This window comes from Vipera berus (assembly GCF_964194415.1).
Source record: "Vipera berus genome assembly, chromosome: 2".
Lineage (NCBI taxonomy): Eukaryota > Metazoa > Chordata > Lepidosauria > Squamata > Viperidae > Vipera > Vipera berus.
In genome coordinates, this window is record NC_138203.1 from 268,977,453 (window position 1) to 268,997,768 (window position 20,316).

The 20,316-nt window shown below is 41.9% G+C and overlaps 1 protein-coding gene across 1 annotated transcript; it reads left to right on the forward strand.

Annotated features, from left to right (window-relative positions):
- On the forward strand, positions 1 to 7,888 carry LOC308662962 (vomeronasal type-2 receptor 26-like; the record flags this gene model as incomplete). The annotated part of the gene is made up of 5 exons (XM_081319107.1): positions 1 to 114; positions 1,032 to 1,427; positions 3,637 to 3,867; positions 5,769 to 5,895; positions 6,978 to 7,888. 5 exons carry the CDS (start codon positions 1 to 3, stop codon positions 7,886 to 7,888), a joined length of 1,779 nt encoding a protein of 592 aa, XP_081175233.1.
- Between the last annotated feature and the right edge of the window lie 12,428 nt (positions 7,889 to 20,316).

The window sequence follows — 20,316 nt, forward strand, 5'->3', positions numbered from 1 at the left end:
ATGAGCTTCTGGCATGTCCTGCCCTTCTTCTTTGCCATTCATGAGATCAACCAGAATCCAAAGCTGTTACCAAACATCACCCTGGGCTACAGCATCTATGAGAACTTTTTCAATGTAAGAATAACTTGCGATGTCATGATGGACTTGCTTTCTGCAGGGCAGGAGAATGTCCCAAACTATAGTTGTGGAAAACAAAATAATCTGTTGCCTTTACTCGAAGGGACTGATTCTCATCTCTTTAGTCAAATTTCCACCATGCTGGGCATCTACAAAATCCCACAGGTATAAATGAATACTTTGCAAAGTCTCCTAATAGTCTAAAAATATGAGATAAGAAATAAAATTAGTGAGGCAATGGCGTTTAAAGAACCCCTGAAATGGTATCAGGCATTCATATAACTATTTCTTCATTCTGATGTCATTTTTGCAGCTGAACAAATCCTTATCCATAGTTCAACTGAAATGATCTCAACCATCCTGCACATTAAATTTTCAGTCTCTTGGCCAATTCTTCATCTGCCTCTTCTCCCTGTCTGTCAGTCATTGCAGTCAGACGACCAGGGAGAGACAAACATCAATCTTAATTGAAACAAATCAAAAGAAAATGTCAAGGACTGTATTGGAAGAAAAAAAAGAAAAATATTAGGTGTTTCCCTATTTATTCTTAAATACATTTTTTAAACCACCCAACTTTTTTCTCTCTGCTGAGTTCACATGTCATCCCATCATTCCCAGGGCATTATTGAGACATATATAACTGAGCTGTATATTAGTGTTTTGTTCTTTGCTCTTGTACTGCTCATGATGTGAAAAAAAATGGTCACATTTCACCTTCCGTAATTCTGGCAGAAAGATGTGGTGACTGGAATTTACAGGTAAGTGATACCAGACATTGAGATGACATTTCATGGTAGAAACCCAAGAACAGATGAAAGGAAGTTCTCTTCCATGGAGGAACAGCTCTGATATGTAAGCACTATTTTTTTTCCCTTAAAAGCAAAGCAATCAACCATCTTTTCGTTTCATCTTAGATCAACTATGGGGTCATCAGCCACATTCCAGAGCAGAAACACCATTTCCCTTTTTTCTACCGGATGAGTCCAAAACAAGAACCTCCTCACTTGGCAATTGTCAAGTTGCTCCTGCATTTCCGATGGACGTGGATCGGCATTGTTGCTCCAGACAATGAAAGCGGAGAAAAATTCAGAAGAACCTTTGTGTCAGAAGCCTTAAGCAAAGGTGTCTGCGTTGCCTTCTCGGAAAGCTTACCCATAGTTATTAGAGCAGTGGGGAAAAAGAACATATATGAATATTTTATTGACACTAAAGTGAAAAGTATTGTTTGTCAGCTGGACTTTCAGGCTACATTAATACTAGCAGTAGTAATACGAGAAATTGACAATAGTGAAATCCTGTTTGGGGGAAAAGTATGGATTGCCACAGCTTTGTCAGGTATAAGCGTGAGATTTTTTTATCGATTGCTTAATCTCCAGCATAACCATCTTTTATTATCCTTCTCAACTCAGACAAAAAAAAGGACACAGTATTATGATTTTAATTCACATTATTCTGCAACTACGCAGTTTGGGGAGGCAGCATTTCAATGTTCTTATTCAAGTCCTTTGTTGTCTAAGAAAGTTTGGAATAGATGCCTGGAAAAAGAGACCTGGGAAATCCCACCCCAGGATCTGGTTGAAAGAATCTTGTCTGAGGATGGCTCCAGTATTTCCACAACAATCCAGGTTGTGGCCTGGATCCTCAGTGCTGCCTTTTCCTCCCAAACGAGTAAGAGGAAGCTGCATGTTGGGAATTTTAAGACAATCCAGATTGTACAGCCGTGGCAGGTAAGACTTCTATAAAATTCCTCTAATGGTTTCTTTTCAATTCTTAAATGTTAAGTTAAAGATAAGCAGGAATGGATGTGATGGGGGAATTCAATAACAAGTGTTAGTTTCTAATACTTCTTCTGACCAGCTCTGGAAGCTTAGAGAGAAAGAGACAGATTCTGCTGTTGAATCTTTTTTTTTAATCCCATTTATATCCCACCCTTCTCCGAAGACTCAGGGCGGCTTACAATCTAAGCACAAATCAATGTGCTTAGCAATAGCCCTCATTCTATGTATATGCCTGCTTATTAGGGCTTTCGCCCGCCCCCGCGACATTATTACAAAGTCAGCTTCTTGCCCCCAACAATCTGGGTCCTCATTTTACCTACCTCGGAAGGATGGCTTGAGCCTGGTGGGACTTGAACCTGCACTAATTGCAGGCAGCTGGTGTTACTTAAGGAGGCATTAGCCCACTGCTCCACCAAGGCTCATCTTCTTGACTAAACCAGGTGTGCTGGTTCAAGATGCTTGTAAGAATACATATTGTCTCAAGATAGACAGGAAGCTTTCATATATTTGCAAAATAAATAAGTAACTATCATATTCTGTCTTAAATTTCCTACATTGGTCTGATGTATTTCCTGTCCTGCCACGTCTTTCTTCTTCTCAGCATTTTCAGAAAAAAAGCACTCAGTTGACTTGCTTCTCACTACCACTTCCTGGTCACATAACCTGGAAATTTTCTTCTGCATTTGCTGGCTCCCAGGATCCTTTTATCTCTCTTTCTCCTCTGAATATTAAATCTTAGAATCTGGAGCCCTGTCATTTCTCCCAGTCTTTCCACCACCACCTGTTGGTTACATAAAATACTAGAGAAGATAAAAAGATTGCAGAACTCCAAAAGGCCATACAATATTATTTATTACTTATTTATTAAATGTATATGCACCCATCTTACTGATAGAGCCACTCTTGGTGTCTTACAAACAGTAAAAAGATAAACAGAAAAACAATTAAAATTTTCAAAACTATTTTAAAAAAAGAAGAAAAAGGAGATGGACAGCACAGGGATGATATCTTCTTACCCCAGTAAACCTCCAGTAGTGAGTGATATCTACTTACCCCAGTAAACCTCCAGTAGTGAGTGATATCTTCTTACCCCAGTAAACCTCCAGTAGTGAGTGATATCTTCTTACCCCAGTAAACACTCCAGTAGTGAGTGATATCTTACCCCAGTAAACACTCCAGTAGTGAGTGATATCTTCTTACCCCAGTAAACACTCCAGTAGTGAGTGATATCTTCTTACCCCAGTAAACACTCCAGTAGTGAGTGATATCTTACCCCAGTAAACACTCCAGTAGTGAGTGATATCTTCTTACCCCAGTAAACACCTCCAGTAGTGAGTGCACCCTTTGAGGATCCAGGCAAATTAAACAAAACTGAGTTTGATGCCCTTCCAGAAGTCCAAAGGGGTGGGAGATCAACATAAGAGGTGGGGAAACAACCCTAGAAATAGGGTGAGGTTGCTGCAGTTAAAACATGTTTCTGATCTGAGATTAGAAATTTCGTAAAACAGAGTAGATGAAAATAATGAACAGAAAAGCTGTATATATATGTGTTTATGTATGAGAGAGAAAGAATGGGAGAAGGAAAGGGAGATTTTGAGATGGAGGGGAGAAAGGAGTGAGAAAGAGAATAATCTTCCTGTCACATTTGCAGAGAGAGGCATTGAGTTGAATATCCCACTTCTGACTTACGGTTCAAAAGAGAATGTATACACAGCAAGGGTGATTCTCTATGTCTTTTCAGCTCCATCCTTTTCTAAGAAACTTCAAGATTTACAATTTTTCTGTGGATGATGTTTATTTGGATGAGGCTGGAATTCCTGTTGCTGATTTTGATATTATGGACTGGGCAGTATTTCCTAACAAGTCTTCTGCTGGAGTGAAAATAGGGGATATTGAAAAAGAAAAAGTCTCTTCAGATATCAAGTTCTCTATCGATGAGAGTGTCATCATATGGCCAACATCCTTTAACTGGGTAACCAAGTCTGCCAGTTTGTGGGTATTGTAATTCATCCATTCCTACATAGCCATCTGCTTTTGTGGTTAACCAATCTTCTTACTCTGATGGAGGCTCTATGCTAATGAAAAGATGGGTTGAAGAAGACACTACTCTTTCTCCTGGATCTCTCCTGCATTTCTATCTATGGAAATGCCAGCATTGTTCTAGGGTAGGATGGAAAGCATGTTGGTAGTCCAATGATGTTTGTTCCCTGTAAGGAAGCTAAGGAACTTCCCCAAACCCTTAGACCCTGAATGATTTACTTCAGGGCATCTCAGGGCAGTCCTTGATGCTCTGTGAGCATAGTTGCTTACAGACATTTAATTAGAATCAGAATCAGAATAACAGAATTGGAAGGGACCTTGTAGGTCAGCTAGACCACCCCCCCCACCCAAGCAGGAGACCCTACACCATTTCTGACAGATGGCAATCCAGTATCTTCTTGAAGGTTTCCAGTGATGAAACTCCCATAACATCTGAAGGCAATCTGTTCCATTGGTTGATTGTTCTCACTGTCAGAAAATATCTCATTATCTCTAGACTGAATCTCTCCTTGATCATCTGTTATTCCTTGTCTGAGTTTCAGGTGCTTTTGGAAAACAGGCTGATCCCCTCATATTAGAACACTGTTATCATGTCTCCCTTGGTCCTTCTCTTCACTAGATTAACCATGCCCAGTCCCTGTAGCCATTCTTCATATGTTTTAGCCTCCAGTCCCCTAATCATCTTTGTTGCTGTTCTCTGCACATTTTCTAGAGTCTCAACTTGTTTTTTATATTGTGGAGACCAAAACTGGATACGGTATTCTAGGTGTGGTGTTACTGAGGCTCTATGGAGTGGTATTAGTACCTCATGCGATCTTGATTGAATCTGTATATCATCCCAGTCAAATAGTTGTCCAGTCTATCTTTCAAAACCTCCAGTGATAGAGCACCCACAACTACATGAGGCAAGCTAGTTCATTGGTTAATTGTTCTCACTGTCAGAAATTTCTCCTTACTTCTAAGCTGGACCTCTCTTTAACAAGCTTCCACCCATTACTTTTTCTCTGGTGCTTTGGAGAATAAATCTAATTCCCTCTTCTTTGTGATAGACCCTCAAATACTGGGGGTCATTGTTCCTCCTTATCCTTCTCTTTGTGAGGCAGATCTAGTTCCCTTAACTGTTCATCGTATAATTTAGCCTCCAGACTCTTTGTCATGTTTTCTAGTCTTCTATGCACAATTTCTAGTATTCCAATTTGCCCCCCAAGGCCATGGCCCCACTACTAGGCCATGGCCTATTCAGAATTGGGTCAGGCAAGTGGCTGGAGCACATGACAGCTCACTGCTTAAACAAGTCGAGCTCCACACATGTGTGCTGGCCTCCACTTGTGCAAGGGCTTCATGCATGCGCACACATGTATCAGCCTGCCACACATGCAGTCCAGTTCCCCTCTCTGCCCCCTCCAGCCAGGCCACTGAGCCGCAAAGGTTGGGGGCTGCTGGACTAGCACAACCAGATCTTTCTCATAGTTACTTTTGTGAGCAAGGTACCAATTATTTTGAACCTATCTATTTGCATTTTTCCTACTTAAATCTAATTCAAAACAAAATTGATGGGATAGGAAATCCAAATGCATGTTGCCTCTCACTGGCAAAAACCCCCAAACATACAGAAAGCTAAAGATGTTTGGACAGGAGAGTCATCAGTCTTTACTGAATATTGAAAGGATTCTGGGATATGCTGCTGAAATCACCCAAACAAAAATAATTTTATTATATTTGGAAAAAATCTTGAAAGTATCTTCTGAGTTCATGAACCTATCTTGACACTCACTTCCATTTATAGAAAGAATTCCCTAATCCATATATTTCCATAATTTTCTTTCTGTTTAGAAGACCCCTTTTTCTAGATGTACTAAAAATTGCCTCCCAGGATATACCAAGCTCACAAAAGAAGGAGAACCTGTGTGCTGCTATGACTGCTCTCCATGTATGGAAGGAACAATCTCCACACAGGAAGGTAGGTGGCTCAAGGACAAAAAAGGAGCATCAGCCTTTTATTCTAGGGACAAATTTAGTAATCAAGATTTAATTTCCTATGCCAGTGTGCTGAATCCACACTCAGGAAAAGAATCAAGACACAGCAGTGTTCAGTATTGAATAAAAGTAGCATTTTACCATAGTGGATGTTTTCGGAAACTGCTGAAACAGTAAAAAGTAATATTGACAAAGATGGAGAAATCTTGAGAGATGACAGAAATAGGTATACAAAGCCAAGATCAACTATTAGGAGGCATATATAAATAGGGTTTTTTTGAAGTAGGACATGGAGATGGAATAAATAAATAACTGTAGGATAGAATGGATACAAAATATCAAATAAATAATTGCAGTACAAAAAAAACCCCAGCTTTGGAAAAGAAAAATCTAGAAAATTCACTCCAGGTTATAGTATTAGGGAAATTTTTTTACAGACAGTATACAATTATACCAACAACTGATAAAACAAACAAATCATTGAAAAATAGATGTAGGAAATCCCATAAGAAAAAGGAATATTTTATTATTTGTGGTAGGAATGCAAACAAACTCAAAATTCAGAGAACAAAATGCATCACAATATTCAGAAAAAAACCCTAAACATAAACATTTACCTGAAATCACAAATGTTCTTTTGAGGTATAATTCTACAAATGTTCTTTTGATGTATAATTTCCAGAATTGGAAAGACACATTTTTTTCAGTGATGTCACATTGGGTGGTAAGATTGGACAATCTGCTGCAATGGGAAAAGTCACAATATCTAAAGTATCTGTGATAGCAGTAGCAAGAATGGCTACCATAGATACCACACAAAGAATTTAGAACTTGGGGACATAACATGGTTTTTAGAAAGACAGTTGGCAAATAAAGAGAAAGGATGGTGGCAATGTTTTTCTATAAACATTTTCTACTTTGTTCATGCTTAGAAATTATTTCTTTTGTGTTATTCAATTGTCAATATCCAATGTAAAGCACGTTTTTCTTTATACTTCATTGTTTCAGTAATTAAAATATTTTTCTTTTTAAAAAGAGAGAGAAATATCAATTCATGTTTTCCAGATGTGGCCCAATGTGAAAAGTGTCCAGATGAACAGCATTCCAACCAGAAGCGAGACCAGTGTGTCCCCAAAGTTGAGACTTTCCTGTCCTACAAAGAAATGTTAGGTCTCATTCTGGCTATCATTGCCTTTTTTTTGTCTCTAAACACTGCCTTAGTTCTAGGAATCTTCATTAAATATCGAGAAACCCCCATAGTCAAAGCTAACAATCGGGATCTCACCTACATTCTCCTGGTCTCTCTGCTGCTTTCCTTCTTGACCTCTCTTCTATTCATTGGTCGGCCCAAGAAAGTGACTTGTCTTCTTCGACAAATCACCTTCAGTGTGGTTTTCTCAGTTGCTGTCTCTTCCTTGCTGGCCAAGACTATCATGGTGGTGGTGGCATTTCTGGCCACAAAGCCAGGCAGCAGGATGAGGAAATGGTTGGGGAAAAGTCTGGCCAACTCCATTGTTTTGTCCTGCTCTGCAGTTCAGATGGGTATCTGCCTTACATGGCTGGGAAACTCTCCCCCATTTCCACATTCTGACCTGTATTCTAAACCAAGAGAGATCCTCCTGCAATGTAATGAAGGCTCAATGACCATGTTCTACACTGCCCTTGGTTACATGGGCTTTCTGGCTGCCATTTGCTTTTTGGTGGCTTTTCTGGCCCGCAAGCTTCCAGGGACTTTCAATGAAGCCAAGTGGATCACCTTCAGCATGCTGGTTTTTTGCAGTGTTTGGGTCTCCTTTATCCCCACCTATCTGAGCACTAAAGGGAAATACATGGTGGCTGTGCAAATCTTCTCTATCCTGGCTTCCAGCCTGGGTTTACTGGGCTGTATTTTTGTCCCCAAATGTTACATCATTATTTTGAGACCTGACATCAACACTAAGGAGAATCTAATGATGAAAAATAATGAGGGTTCTTGATTTTGAAAGTTATTTGTTACCCAAGGTATTGTTAAGACAAAATAGGATATTTGGAAATAAAACCTTTATCTGTTCTAAGAAAGTTCTCTTTCTTTCACATGAAGTCTCAATTATGATTGATATAATAAACTATGTTAGAGATGTATAAGAGGTCCTTTTCTTTTGAATCATTACTTTCTTTTACCATAAACCATATATACAAAGAATCATAAAATTTCACTAACCATATATCTACTGATACCAATCAAGAGAGAGCATTATAAAAACACTTTTCCTTTATCTAATGTACTTAAGAAGATATGACTGTAAGGACCTGCCTCAGCTAATCCTCTCAGGAAAGCACAACTCTTCACACCATATGGTTAATGAAAAGAACTTTTACTGAGAAACAGTGGTTGCAATAAGGTCAGGTGGTATCTAATGATCCCATGCAAAGCACCAAGCTATTCTTCCCATTCCTAGATCCAACCATCCTGACCAGTCCACCGGTGGCCAGTACTGTTATATATTCAGTGTATATATGTTAGTGTTATTTGACAGCTCAGCTGGGCATCAGCTGAGCATCACCCAGCAACAGTATCCTATTGGTCTGGCCGTTTTGGCGGGATCCTTTAAGGATGTGGATTGGCCGGCGGCTAGCCAGCAACAGTATATAAAGGGCTGAGCTGTGGAGAGTTCCTTGTTCCAACCACAATAAATCTGAGTTCAAACTCGGCGTCCTGTCATCTGTGCCTGATGGTCTACCCACAATACACAACAAGTACAGTGCTGCAAGGTTGTTTTGAGAGTACTGAGGTACCAGACAGATAACGGGTCATCCTCAGGATGTCAGGGTGTCATGATTCCAATAGATGAAACCCTTCAAAAAAAATGTTGAGCCATTGTTTTCCTTAAAGAATCTTTTATTCAGGAAGCAAAGTATCAGCACTACATAGTTGAACCCAAAAACTAAATTCCCCTCCCCTGGATTCAAAGTAAAATTCCCACCCCCAGTAAACAGTCATAAAGCATATTTCCCAATTAGCTTGAAGCACAGGCTTTCTCCCCAGCTCTCCAGCCCGCCAAAACATTATCAGCTCTGGACCCAGTTTGTCCTTGGGTTCCCACAGCAGAGTTATTATTATTATTATGAGTAACTGAACTCTCATACCAATCATAGAGAAAATGGCTGCATTTTCATCTGTTGTCAAAGCCCACTCTGGGCAATTGTCCCATGTGGCCCCTTTCTAGCATCCTTCATGACCACGGTGGTCCCCAAATGTCACCCGCCTCTTTCCAGACACGAGTGACCTCCTAAAATGATCCTTGCATTCCGTCCCCTTAAGCACATCTGCAGGCTGATTCCTTTGAATGGCCAGAGGGGGCACCAAAACATGCCAGGAAAAAATATTAAAATTGAAGACGAAATCTCTTAAAGCGTGTTAAAATAAAATCTCGGTTTAAGACTAAACTCTTATGCTGACAAATAGGGACAAAGCGCCAAAACACGGCAGGGTAGGCAGCCGTGGATGATGCCTCAGTATCTTGAAAGAGCCACGGCAGTGATGGTTGCTGTCCATCTAAATTTCTCTATGGTATGTTATTTTTTTCTTGAAACTCTACATTAGTCCCAGTCTTGGGGCTATTATGTCATTCATCTCCACTGAAAAGGAAGCTTTTCCTAAGTTTATAAAGACAAGGTCCAAAATAAATTTGGGAGGGGGAACACACTTATCACAAGGTGCAATGGTTAGGGCAAAATTAGTTGTCAGGATTGGAAAAAGCATCAGGCATCAGATATTGGGGTTTGCTCCAAATTGTGGGGAGCAGTTAGGAGCTGGTGCCAATAGAACAGCATAACCATAGCTCTTAGTTGAAATATGGAATTTGTGGTACTCTCTGAGCTTGGTGGCTTGCTTGCAGACATTTCTTTGCAGGTAGTCCTCAACTTACAACACTTTTTTTAGTGACAATGACACTGAAAATAGTGACTTATGATCATTTTCTCACTTATGACCATTACAGCTTCCCCATGGTCACATAATCAAAATTCAGATGCTTGGCAAGTGACTCACATTTATGACACTTGCAAGGTCCTGGGGTCCCCTTTTGCAACCTTCTGAAAAGCAAAGTCAATGCGGAAGCCAGATTCACTTAACAGTTGTGTTGCTAACTTAACAACTGCAGTGATTAACATAACAATTGTGGCAAGAAAAGGTGTAAAATGTAGTAAAACTCAACAAAGTTTTCACTTAACATCATACATTTTGGGCTCAATAAGTTTGGGCTCAATAAGTGGTCATAAGTTGAGGACTGTCTGAGTATATGGTTTGGAAAGCTGAATTAAGTAAACCTCAAAACACTAATCACCATCAGGAGCTCTTACTGGAAAGAAAACTCTAAAGGTGGTAGAATCCTCATAAACCAGCTCAGCGCATAATTTAATTACTGTGAACTCTTTGCAAGGGGGCACCATTTTTGCTAAACTTGATTTAGTGCAGGCGTATCAGCAGCTTCCGGTAGACGAGGCCACAGCTGCGGCTCAAACTATAGTGACTCATAGAGGAGCATTCAAAGTCAGACGCTTGCAGTTTGGGGTTAGCGTTGCACCGGGCATCTTCCAAGGAATTATGGAGCGCACACCAGCCCTCCCACACATTCCCCTTTTATGCAGTTCAGGGCGTGGCTTCTCTCTGGCTCCTTCCAAGGTGCCCCATTGCCTTCCTCTGTTTACTCCTGATTGACTGCCTCCTGCGTCGGGCATCCTTGAACAGGGCCAGCTGTGGGTCATCTTCATCCACGCTGTCAAGCTCACACAGCTGGGTCTGCGTTGTGACCAGGTGGGAGGGACCTGGCTGAGGGCTCTGCGGAGCCTGAAGGCCATCATCAGCAAGCTCTTCAACACCCCCCTCCTCCTCCTCTGAGTCGTCCGACCCAACTGCTGAACCCACAGGCTGACCCTGAATCACAACAAGTCTCAAGCCCCAGGAGGGGCCGTGAGGGGTATCACAAGCTCATGGGGGGGGGGGAAGGAAAAGAAGATGGAAGGCCACAACAGAGAGAGAGAGAGAAGGGGGAAAAGACAGAGGGGCGATTGTGAGGTTGGTGCTCAGGGCTATGACGCAAGTGGTCTGAAACACCTACCTGCCAAGGGAGTGGATGGCTCTGTCCCCTTCAGGCTCGCACTAACTTCTGTAAGAAAAGGGGGGGAAAGGCGACACAGATCCCGCACGAGAAGAAGTCAATCCAGTTGCTGCACAATGAGTCCCTGGTGAGGGCGGGGCCTTCCTCTGCACCTGCGCTCTTCGTGCGCCCTCGGTAATGTTCCTGCAGGCCGCCGCCAAGTAGCATGTTTTCTACAAGCAAGTGAGCTGGGAAGGAATGGAGTGGGAGGGGAAGCAGAGGGGGGAGGAAGGCAACGCCGCATACCACCAGCCAGGTGCTCGCACACCACCAGTGGTATGTGTACCACCAGTTGAAAAGCCCTGATATAGACAACACATTTAAGGGACACCAGATGGGCAATGCTGCATTAAGTCAGGCACCTCTACATAAAATAAGCAATGCAATGGAAGAAAGGGGAAAATTTTGTCAAGAATGGCTACAGTTATTCTCATTTTTAAGATCTATCTAGACTGGATCTAGCATTTGCATTTGGCTCCTAAGGCAAAAGAACACCACAGGGAGTAACAACAGCTATTATTTATGGCAAAGTTGTGCTAAATACATGAAAACATTCTTCTTAATCTGATCCCAAAAGGAAGGAATCTGGATATCTTATTGGCATCCCCCCCCCCCGATTCTGGTAAATATGAATGAAGTTCTTTCCATCACCAGATATAATTCCAGTTTTCTTCCATTTTTCTGGGACTGTTTACCTAGATGTAGAATGGCTTCTTAGCAAAGTTGTCCAGTCCATATTCATCCTCCTAGGACAAGCCCGTCCTACTCATGCCAGCCGAGAGGGATGACTTTGGATGTCATCAGTCAAAGAACTCCATCTATTGGGATCCAGAAGAAGAGCTTTATTTGTTGCAGGGCTCAGTCTTTGGAACAACTTGCTCTCTAAGGTGTCCCCACCCTCCTATCCTGTCACAAGAGCCTAAAGACCTGGCTCTCTGGTTGGCCTGGGGTCCAAATACAGAGGTTCCATGCTGGACGTCACTGCTGGATTGATGGCAGACTCCACTTTCCCCCCCCCCCCTCCACCTGGTTCTCTGCTTTTTACTTGTCCATCTTTTTTGGTAATCATATTGATGTATTCTCATTGTATTCTTTGTCATTGTTTTATTGTTCTGTTATCTTATTTCTGTTCTGCTTGCACTCTTTTCATTTCTTCCCTTTTATTATTTTAAGCCACCTAGAGTAGCCTCATGGTGAGATAGGCAGCAAATAAACTTAACAAATAAATAAATATTTGAATCTTTTGAGGATTTCATTGAAAGGAAAGACACAAGTGCAGAACTATTTAGATGTCCATCTCACCAAAGGCCACTAATCCCTGTCTGAAGACCATTGGAAACACCAATTGGTAACCAAAGCAACCAAATCTGGAGATCCTTAACAACTCATTTATACCCAGAACAGCAGCCAAGCCTCACTGGCTGTCCAGGCAGTCTAAAAGGCAAGATTTTGCTGGTAGAATGTAATTAAAGTTTTACACTTTGCACCATTGGTATGATTGCCATCTTGCCTTTTGGCCAGTTTTGACCTACAGAGGCTGTCGCCTCTAATGAAAGGGGTCCAGAACCCTGGATATAACTGAGAGGGGCAACTGACATTCTTGGGGGTGGGGGGTGGGAAAGGGGTAGATGGGCAAAAGAATGATAGAGAAACTAAAGCGCAATTAAAGACCCAGATAATAAGAAATATAATAAGTAATATTTAGGAATCAATGAGTTCATGGAAGTGAAGGAAGATAAGATACTTCATAATCTCATATTAACCAAATACTTTTTTCTTTCCCTTTTCCTCTTTCCTGCAATTAATCCAGACTCTTCTTACTGTTAATGTCAAAATGTTATGTGCTAATTGTTATGTATTAATACTAATATTATGGTGTTGTAAAGCTAATGTACCTCCAACTGTTTTGGAGGGATACCTCAAAGGATTCAGGTTTGGGTGGGAGCATGCTAAAGTTGTGATTGGCTGATGCCCCAAAGGCGGAAAGTATAAATTGCAGGCATGTTACCATTTTTTGACAGTTCTGTTCTGGTTCAATAAACACTGTTGTACCATGCCAGTCTGGTTATTGCCTTCAAACCCACTACACAATAGTGGCAACGAGAGTGGGATTGCTGTAGGAAGAGAGCTGATGAGAGCTAAGAGACTGAAGTCACTGGTGTCAGACCAGGCACAGAGCCCTGGTGGGACCACGTCCCTGCCCTGCCTGCCCGTAAGACACACTGGAGGCACAGACATCCTGAGGGATCCATCTTCAGGATCAAAAGGCAACACAGCTCCTACTGCTGCAGCAAAGGCAGTAACCAGGACCTCATAGAACTCTTGGAATGGCTAAACTCGGAAGGCTCAACGAGTTTGACATCACCCATCCAGAGCAGTGGAGCTCCTATGTCTCCCGTGTTGACAATTACCTACGGGTGAACCAGGTCAGAGATGATGGCCTGAAAGCAGAAACCCTACTCTGTGCATGTGGGCAAGCGACATTCAACATCACAGAAAATCTGCTATCGCCGGCAAGCATAGAGTCAGTGACATGCGCAGACCTCAAGAGGAGGTTAAAAGAACACTTTGAGCTGAAACTCTCCATAATCACTTGGTGCCATGCTTTTGAGCAACGAAAGCAGAGGTTTGGAGAATTGGCAGCTGAGTTTGTGGCCACACTTTGACAAGCTTCATGCCACTGTGAGTTTCCAGATATGGAAGACCGCCTCAGAGACAGACTTGTTTGCGGCTTGTTAAATAGAGAGCTACAACAGCGCCTATTTGCCATGGAAATAGATGCTTTGAAGGAAGTCATGGTGGATGAAGATGCCAGAGGAGCAATGAAGGCTCTCTGGCCACCAAAAACACACACCAGACCTATGGTGATCCACCACACGACTGGGGGAGACCAATGAAGATGATGAAATCAATCAGTTGCAGAGAGAGGCATCCAGATGGCAACATTCAACAGAGCAAACAACATCTCCACAGAACTGTTCTAGCTGTGGGGGACAGCATAAAAGAGCAGAGTGCAGATTTTGCACAGCTGTGTGCCACGCCTGTGGGAAGCAAGGCCACATCACCAGATTCTGTAGAGGTCACCAGTACTTTGCTCAGGGAGGCAAAGTATCCAACGAATGGGAGCCCAATGCCCCCTCAAGGAGAAGTTAAAGCTCCAAATTAAACTGCAGGGGGTCCCATGCTCCATGGAGCTAGACACTGCGTAAGCCCTATCAATCATCTCATACAAGACTTTTAATTATATTTGCAGACAAGGCAAGGGGCAAGGGCCACTCAAGCTATCAAGCCTCATACTAACAGACTTCCAAAATTGCCATGTTTCTGTAAGGGGAGAAGCCACCATTAGGGTTAAGTTCAAGGAATTTGAGGATTCCCTCAGCATTGTGGTCATAGATGGACAGCGCATCAGCCTCATTGGACTGGACTGGTACAAAGCCCTGTGCATCCATGTGATGGGCATCCATCACACACAAACAGCTGACCTAGCAGCAGTATGCCAACAATACACTGATGTTTTCAGCACAAAGTTGGGACAATACAGAGGGGCACCCATTTCACTCAACCTTGACCCAGCAGTCACTCCAATCCGAGTGAAACCACGCAGAGTAGCTTTTGCACTAAAGCCAAAGATTGACACAGAACTTGACAAACTAGTACAGCAGGGAGTGCTCCAACCCATAGACAGTAGCTTGTGGGAGACTTCTATAGTGACCCCAGTAAAGCCAAATGGGGAAGTTCCTATCTGTGCAGACTACAAATGCACAATAAATAAGGCACTATAGCAACATGCTTACACAGGCCTGGTGGTAAGCCACATAATCACCTCACTTCAAGGAGGCTGAATTTTTGCCAAATTAGACCACACACAGGCATAACAGCAAATGCCAATTGACAACACCACTGCTGAGGCACAAACAATCGTCACACACAGAGGGGCATTTTGAGTGTGCCGCCTGCAGTTTGGGGTAAGCGTAGCTCCCAGGTTGTTCCAAAGCATCATGGAACAGACACTTAAAAACATACCCAGTGTCTGCCTGTACTTTGACGATGTCCTGATCACAGGGGAATCAGCGGCAGTCCTAGCAGAACGTCTCCAGACAGTACTCCAACGTTTCCATGAGGCAGGCTTAAAACTAAAAAAGGACAAGTGCCAAATTGACGTGGAATCTATAGTTCCTGGGGTTCCAAATGGATGCTAATGGAATCCACCCATAAGAGGCCAAGTTAAAACCAATTCAACAAGCCCCCAGACCAAATCCAAGGGGGAACTGCAAGCATTCCCGGGTCTGCTTAACTTCTACCACTCATTCTTGCCACACAAGGGTGCCCTGGCAGAGCCACTTCACCATCTATTGGGCATAAAAGCGCCCTGGGTCTGGTCGAGCACCCACAATACAGTATGCAAGACGGTCAGGTCACTGCTATCTTCAAACTCAATGCTGGCTCACTTCAATGAAAAACTGCCAGTAACTCTAGCCTGTGATGGTTCGCCATATGGCATTGGGGCAGTGCTAAGCCATCAAATGCCAGACAGTCACGAGGCTCCCATTATGTACTACTCAAGAACTTTATCATCAGCAGAAAGGAACTATGCACAAATTGATAAAGAAGCCCTCGCTATTGTTGCAGGTGTCAAGAAGTTCCATGACTTCTTATATGGGCGACATTTTACCATCTTCACAGACCGCAAGCCGCTGGTTGGCCTTTTTATGGCTGACAAACAGACCCCGCAGATCCTGTCACCGCGGATTCTGTGATGGTCAATCTTTATGGCTGCCTACTCGTACAAGTTAGTTCATGAGCCAGGGAAGGAAATGGGGCATGCTGATGCACTCAGCTGACTGCCTCTGCCACAGATGGATCCAGACCCAGCTCTGGCAGCACATATCCTGGCAATCCAGGACCTACCAGAAACACCCCTACATGCAGGGAATGTGGCTGCTGAAACTGCCACAGACAAAATGCTCAGCCATGTTCTCAATTGGGCGTTGAGGGGATGGCCAGAAACCCATCCAGGCCCAGAGTTCAAGCACTATGCGTGCAGGAAAGATGAAATATCAGCCCACAAGGGTTGTGTACTATGGGGGAGCAGGATTGTCGTTCCACCCAGTCTGCAAGCCAGGGTGCTAGATTCACTTCATGATGGGTACCCCGGTATCGTAAGGATGAAGGCTCTAGCCAGGAGCTACTTGTGTTGGGCAAGCCTTGGTGGAGCAGTGGGCTAATGCCTCCTTAAGTAACACCAGCTGCCTGCAATTAGTGCAGGTTCGCATCCCACCAGGCTCAAGGTTGACTCAGCCTTCCATCCTTCCGAGGTAGGTAAAATGAGGACCCAGATTGTTGGGGGCAATAAGCTGACTTTGTAATAATGCCGCTTGGGGGTGTGTGTGAAAGCCCTAACAAGCAGGCATATACATAGAATGAAGGCTACTGCTAAGCTTGTAAGCCGCCCTGAGTCTTCAGAGAAGGGCGGGATATAAATGTAATAAAAATAAAAAATAAAAAATAAAAATAAAGCCTGGACAAAGACATAGAAAAACAAGTAAGGGGCTGTCAGGTCTGCCAAGAGACCCGTCCAGAGATGCCCCAAGCACCTGTGCACTGTTGGGAGATCACACATGCCCCTTGGTCTCACGTGCATATTGACTTTGTGGGCCCATTCCAGGGACAGGTATTCCTCATTGTGGTGGACAGCTATTCCAAGTGGTTGGAAGTGGTACCTGTCCCATCGATGACAACTGCCAGGGTCATCGAGGAGCTACGCCAGCTCTTTGCCACACATGGTCTGCAAGACATCATCATGTCTGACAATGGGGCACAATTCACGCTGGCTGAATTCCAATCATTCCTAAATGCCAACATGATATGGCATGCAACTTCTGCCCCTTTCTACCCCGCTTCCAACAGTCAGGCTGAACAAATGGTGAGGTCCACCAAGGAATTGCTCAAGTGATGGAATCACCACCTGGCAGGTTTCCTCCTGTGCCAACACATGAATCCTAGCACTGCAACAGGTCGCAGCCCTGCAGAACTAAGGTGGGCCCCCCAGCTCACAACAAAGCTCGATCAACTCCACCCAGACAGGATGGCAGCTGAAACAACTAAACCAAAGCCTCCCATAAATTTACAGCTGGGTGAACTGGTATGGACCAGAAACTATGGGCCGGGAGCTGCCTGGGTGGCCACTAGAGTAACTAAGGTATCGGGGCCACTATCCTATGAGGTGGCTCTGGAAAATGGCTATGTGAGGGGATGGCCAGTTCATGGTGTTTTGAATTAAACAGAAAATTTGAAAGAATTGCCTATTCCATAAGGGAAGAAAGAGGACCAATTCATTTCTGATACTCTTTTCTATCAATAAAGAATTTTTGGCCCACTAAAAGTCTACTCAATTTATTTCCTGATTTCTTTCAAAGATATGTCTCTCAAATTCTGTTACTCTGTTAAGAATACATTTATTGAGGAAAGGGAATAATAACTTACCTGAATTGTATTGTTTTGATAAGTCTTAAATTAGAATTATGCCCATGAGTCATACAGAGTTTTTTCCCTCTTAGGAACACCAGTAAATCCCTCATACACACATATTTGACAATACTTATTAACACTTTTTTTAAAAATGTAAACATTTGGTCCACAAGGATCTCAAGGACTATGGAGAGCATAGGGTAAGATTCCTGTAGGCAGGACTGTGCAAGTCTGAATGTAATGTTACTCATTTTAGTGTAATGTGCCAGACTTCATTTTATCTTTATCTTTATAAAGTCAGTGGCTCTGGACTCTTTGGCAAGAGAATTGTCCTTAAACAGCTCTGAGACCAAAGACTGTGGTACCTGTCTCAGAGAACTATAGGAGATCTCCATCATGACCTGTGAAAATCTGCTACTGCTTCTCCTGGTGTCCCATTTTCCCTGCGGCACAATGATGACCAAATGCCCATTGAGTGTGCAGAGAGAGGAAGAACACAGATTTAATTACTACAAGCCAGGAGACTTCCTGATTGGTGCTATCATATCTACAACTAGCACTGTGCTTGAATCATACATTTTCTTTAAACCTCCATACAATAGATTTAAAAGGTAATTCCTGATATATATGTAAGCCTAGTGATTAATTTTATTTTTTCCTGTTTTTCTTAAATATCAATGGTTTCCATTTCCTGGTACCTGCTCTCTGTCACATTTTCCCATCTTCATTTCCTTTAAGGAAAAGACTTAAATTGGGAATGGGGGTGGATCTTTGTAAAATAACTCTCTGTGATGTCAGGGAGAACTACTGGATCACCTCTTAGCTGAGGTCAAAGTGAAGTTCTTTCCCATTTTATTTTCCCATTCTCTTCAATGTCCTTGATGATGCACCTGTCTTTCTACCTGTCTGTCTCTCTGTCCGTCCGTCCGTCCATCATCTATCTATCTATCTATCTATCTATCTATCTATCTATCTATCTATCTATCTATCTATCTATCTATCTATCTATCTATCTATCTATCTCTACACTATCAATATCTTTTCCTGTTTTTCTTAAATGTCAATGGTTTCCATTACCTGGTACCTGGTCTCTGTCACATTTGCTTTAAGGAAAAGACTTAAATTGGGAATGGGGGTGGCTCTTTGTAAAATAACTCTCTGTGATGCCAGGAAGAACTACTGGATCTTCTCTTAGCTGAGGTCAAAGTGCAGTTCTTTCCCATTTTATTTTCCCATTCTCTTCAACGTCCTTGATGATGCCCCTGTCTTTCTACCTGTCTGTCTGTCCATCCATCTATCTGTCTGTCTATCTATCTATCTATCTATCTATCTATCTATCTATCTATCTATCTATCTATCTATCTATCTATCTATCTATCTATCTATCTATCTATCTATCTATCTATCTATCTATCTATCTATCTATCTATCTATCTATCTCTGCAGTATCACTATCTCTCTCTCCCTTTCATCTCTCATCTTTTGCTTCCTGGACAAGAAGCCACAACCCTCACCTGTTGGCTTTCAGCTTTCTTTCATAAAACGGCTTGTGGGCAACTTGATCTCTCAAAAAGAACTGAGGCTAGTATTTTGCTTTGTGTGGCGGCAACACCATCTTCCTGCTTACCTTTTATTTAAATTAATGAAATCCTTAAAAAAAAAGAAGCAGCAGCCAAGGACCATGGCAGGAGTAACAACAGGTGGCCCTGGGTGTGTTTGATTTAAAGGCTGTGAAACCACCTTCCATCTGATTTAAAAGGGAAATGAATGTAGTAGGGGCCATTTCAGCTGTTTAAAAAAAAACATTTCTGACAAGTGGTTGCTATTAATATGTGTCTTGATATTGAAATTGTTGCTGATTTGATGAGGTGAAAATAATACCTTATTTTAGGTATTTCATTCTATTACTGAACCAGCATAATTTAACAATAAAATTAAAACTTACAATCCTCCCATATGAAACAATTAATTCCTATATACAATGAGAAAAAGTATTTAAAACATTAATATTAATAGTACCTAATTATAGGTCCATTGCAAGGTATTATGATTAATATTGGTTATGGCTAATATGAGTACAAAAATCTTTTTATGCTATAATTTTTAATATTGACATATATGTTATTAGCTATTTTTGAAAATTATGGAAATAGATTGTTTTAAGCAATATACTGTCTGAAAAGTATGTATAACAATATAACAATAAAATAAATTATTTTATGGCAGAGGAATGTGAAGTATAAAATTAAGGCTTTAACATCTAACAATAGAACAGTGCAGGGGGAGGCTTTGTCATGGCTAGCAAATTCTTGTTGTTTTTTTAATTGTGCAAGCTGAGAGACAAAATTGACAAACATTATTTTATTTATTTATTTTATTATTTAAATTATACCGCCCTATTCCCGTAGCTACTGTGGGAGAACAATCTGAAAGAAATAAAACTAAATTAAAGATGTAAAAGTCATCAGAACAGACTCGTAGTTACCAAGAAAAATTCATAGAGATATTCTTAACAGTTAGAAATTGAAGAAATCCTAGAAGAAACTCTTAAGAAAAAGAAAGAAGACTGTATTTTCATAGGAATGTGGTTTTCTAATGTGAATTTTAAATGAAATCATCTAATTGCTCAGACATTTGATCCATGATTACATTAACATAGTTTTTGCTGTAGGAATGCTCCTCTAAGTCAATTAGGGAAAATAAAAGTTGGGATCAGGTAGAGAATTTCTGATTGGGATCACTTTGACCCTGAAGAAAAACATGGAAGACAAGGTCCCTCTTGTGTCAATGAAGTG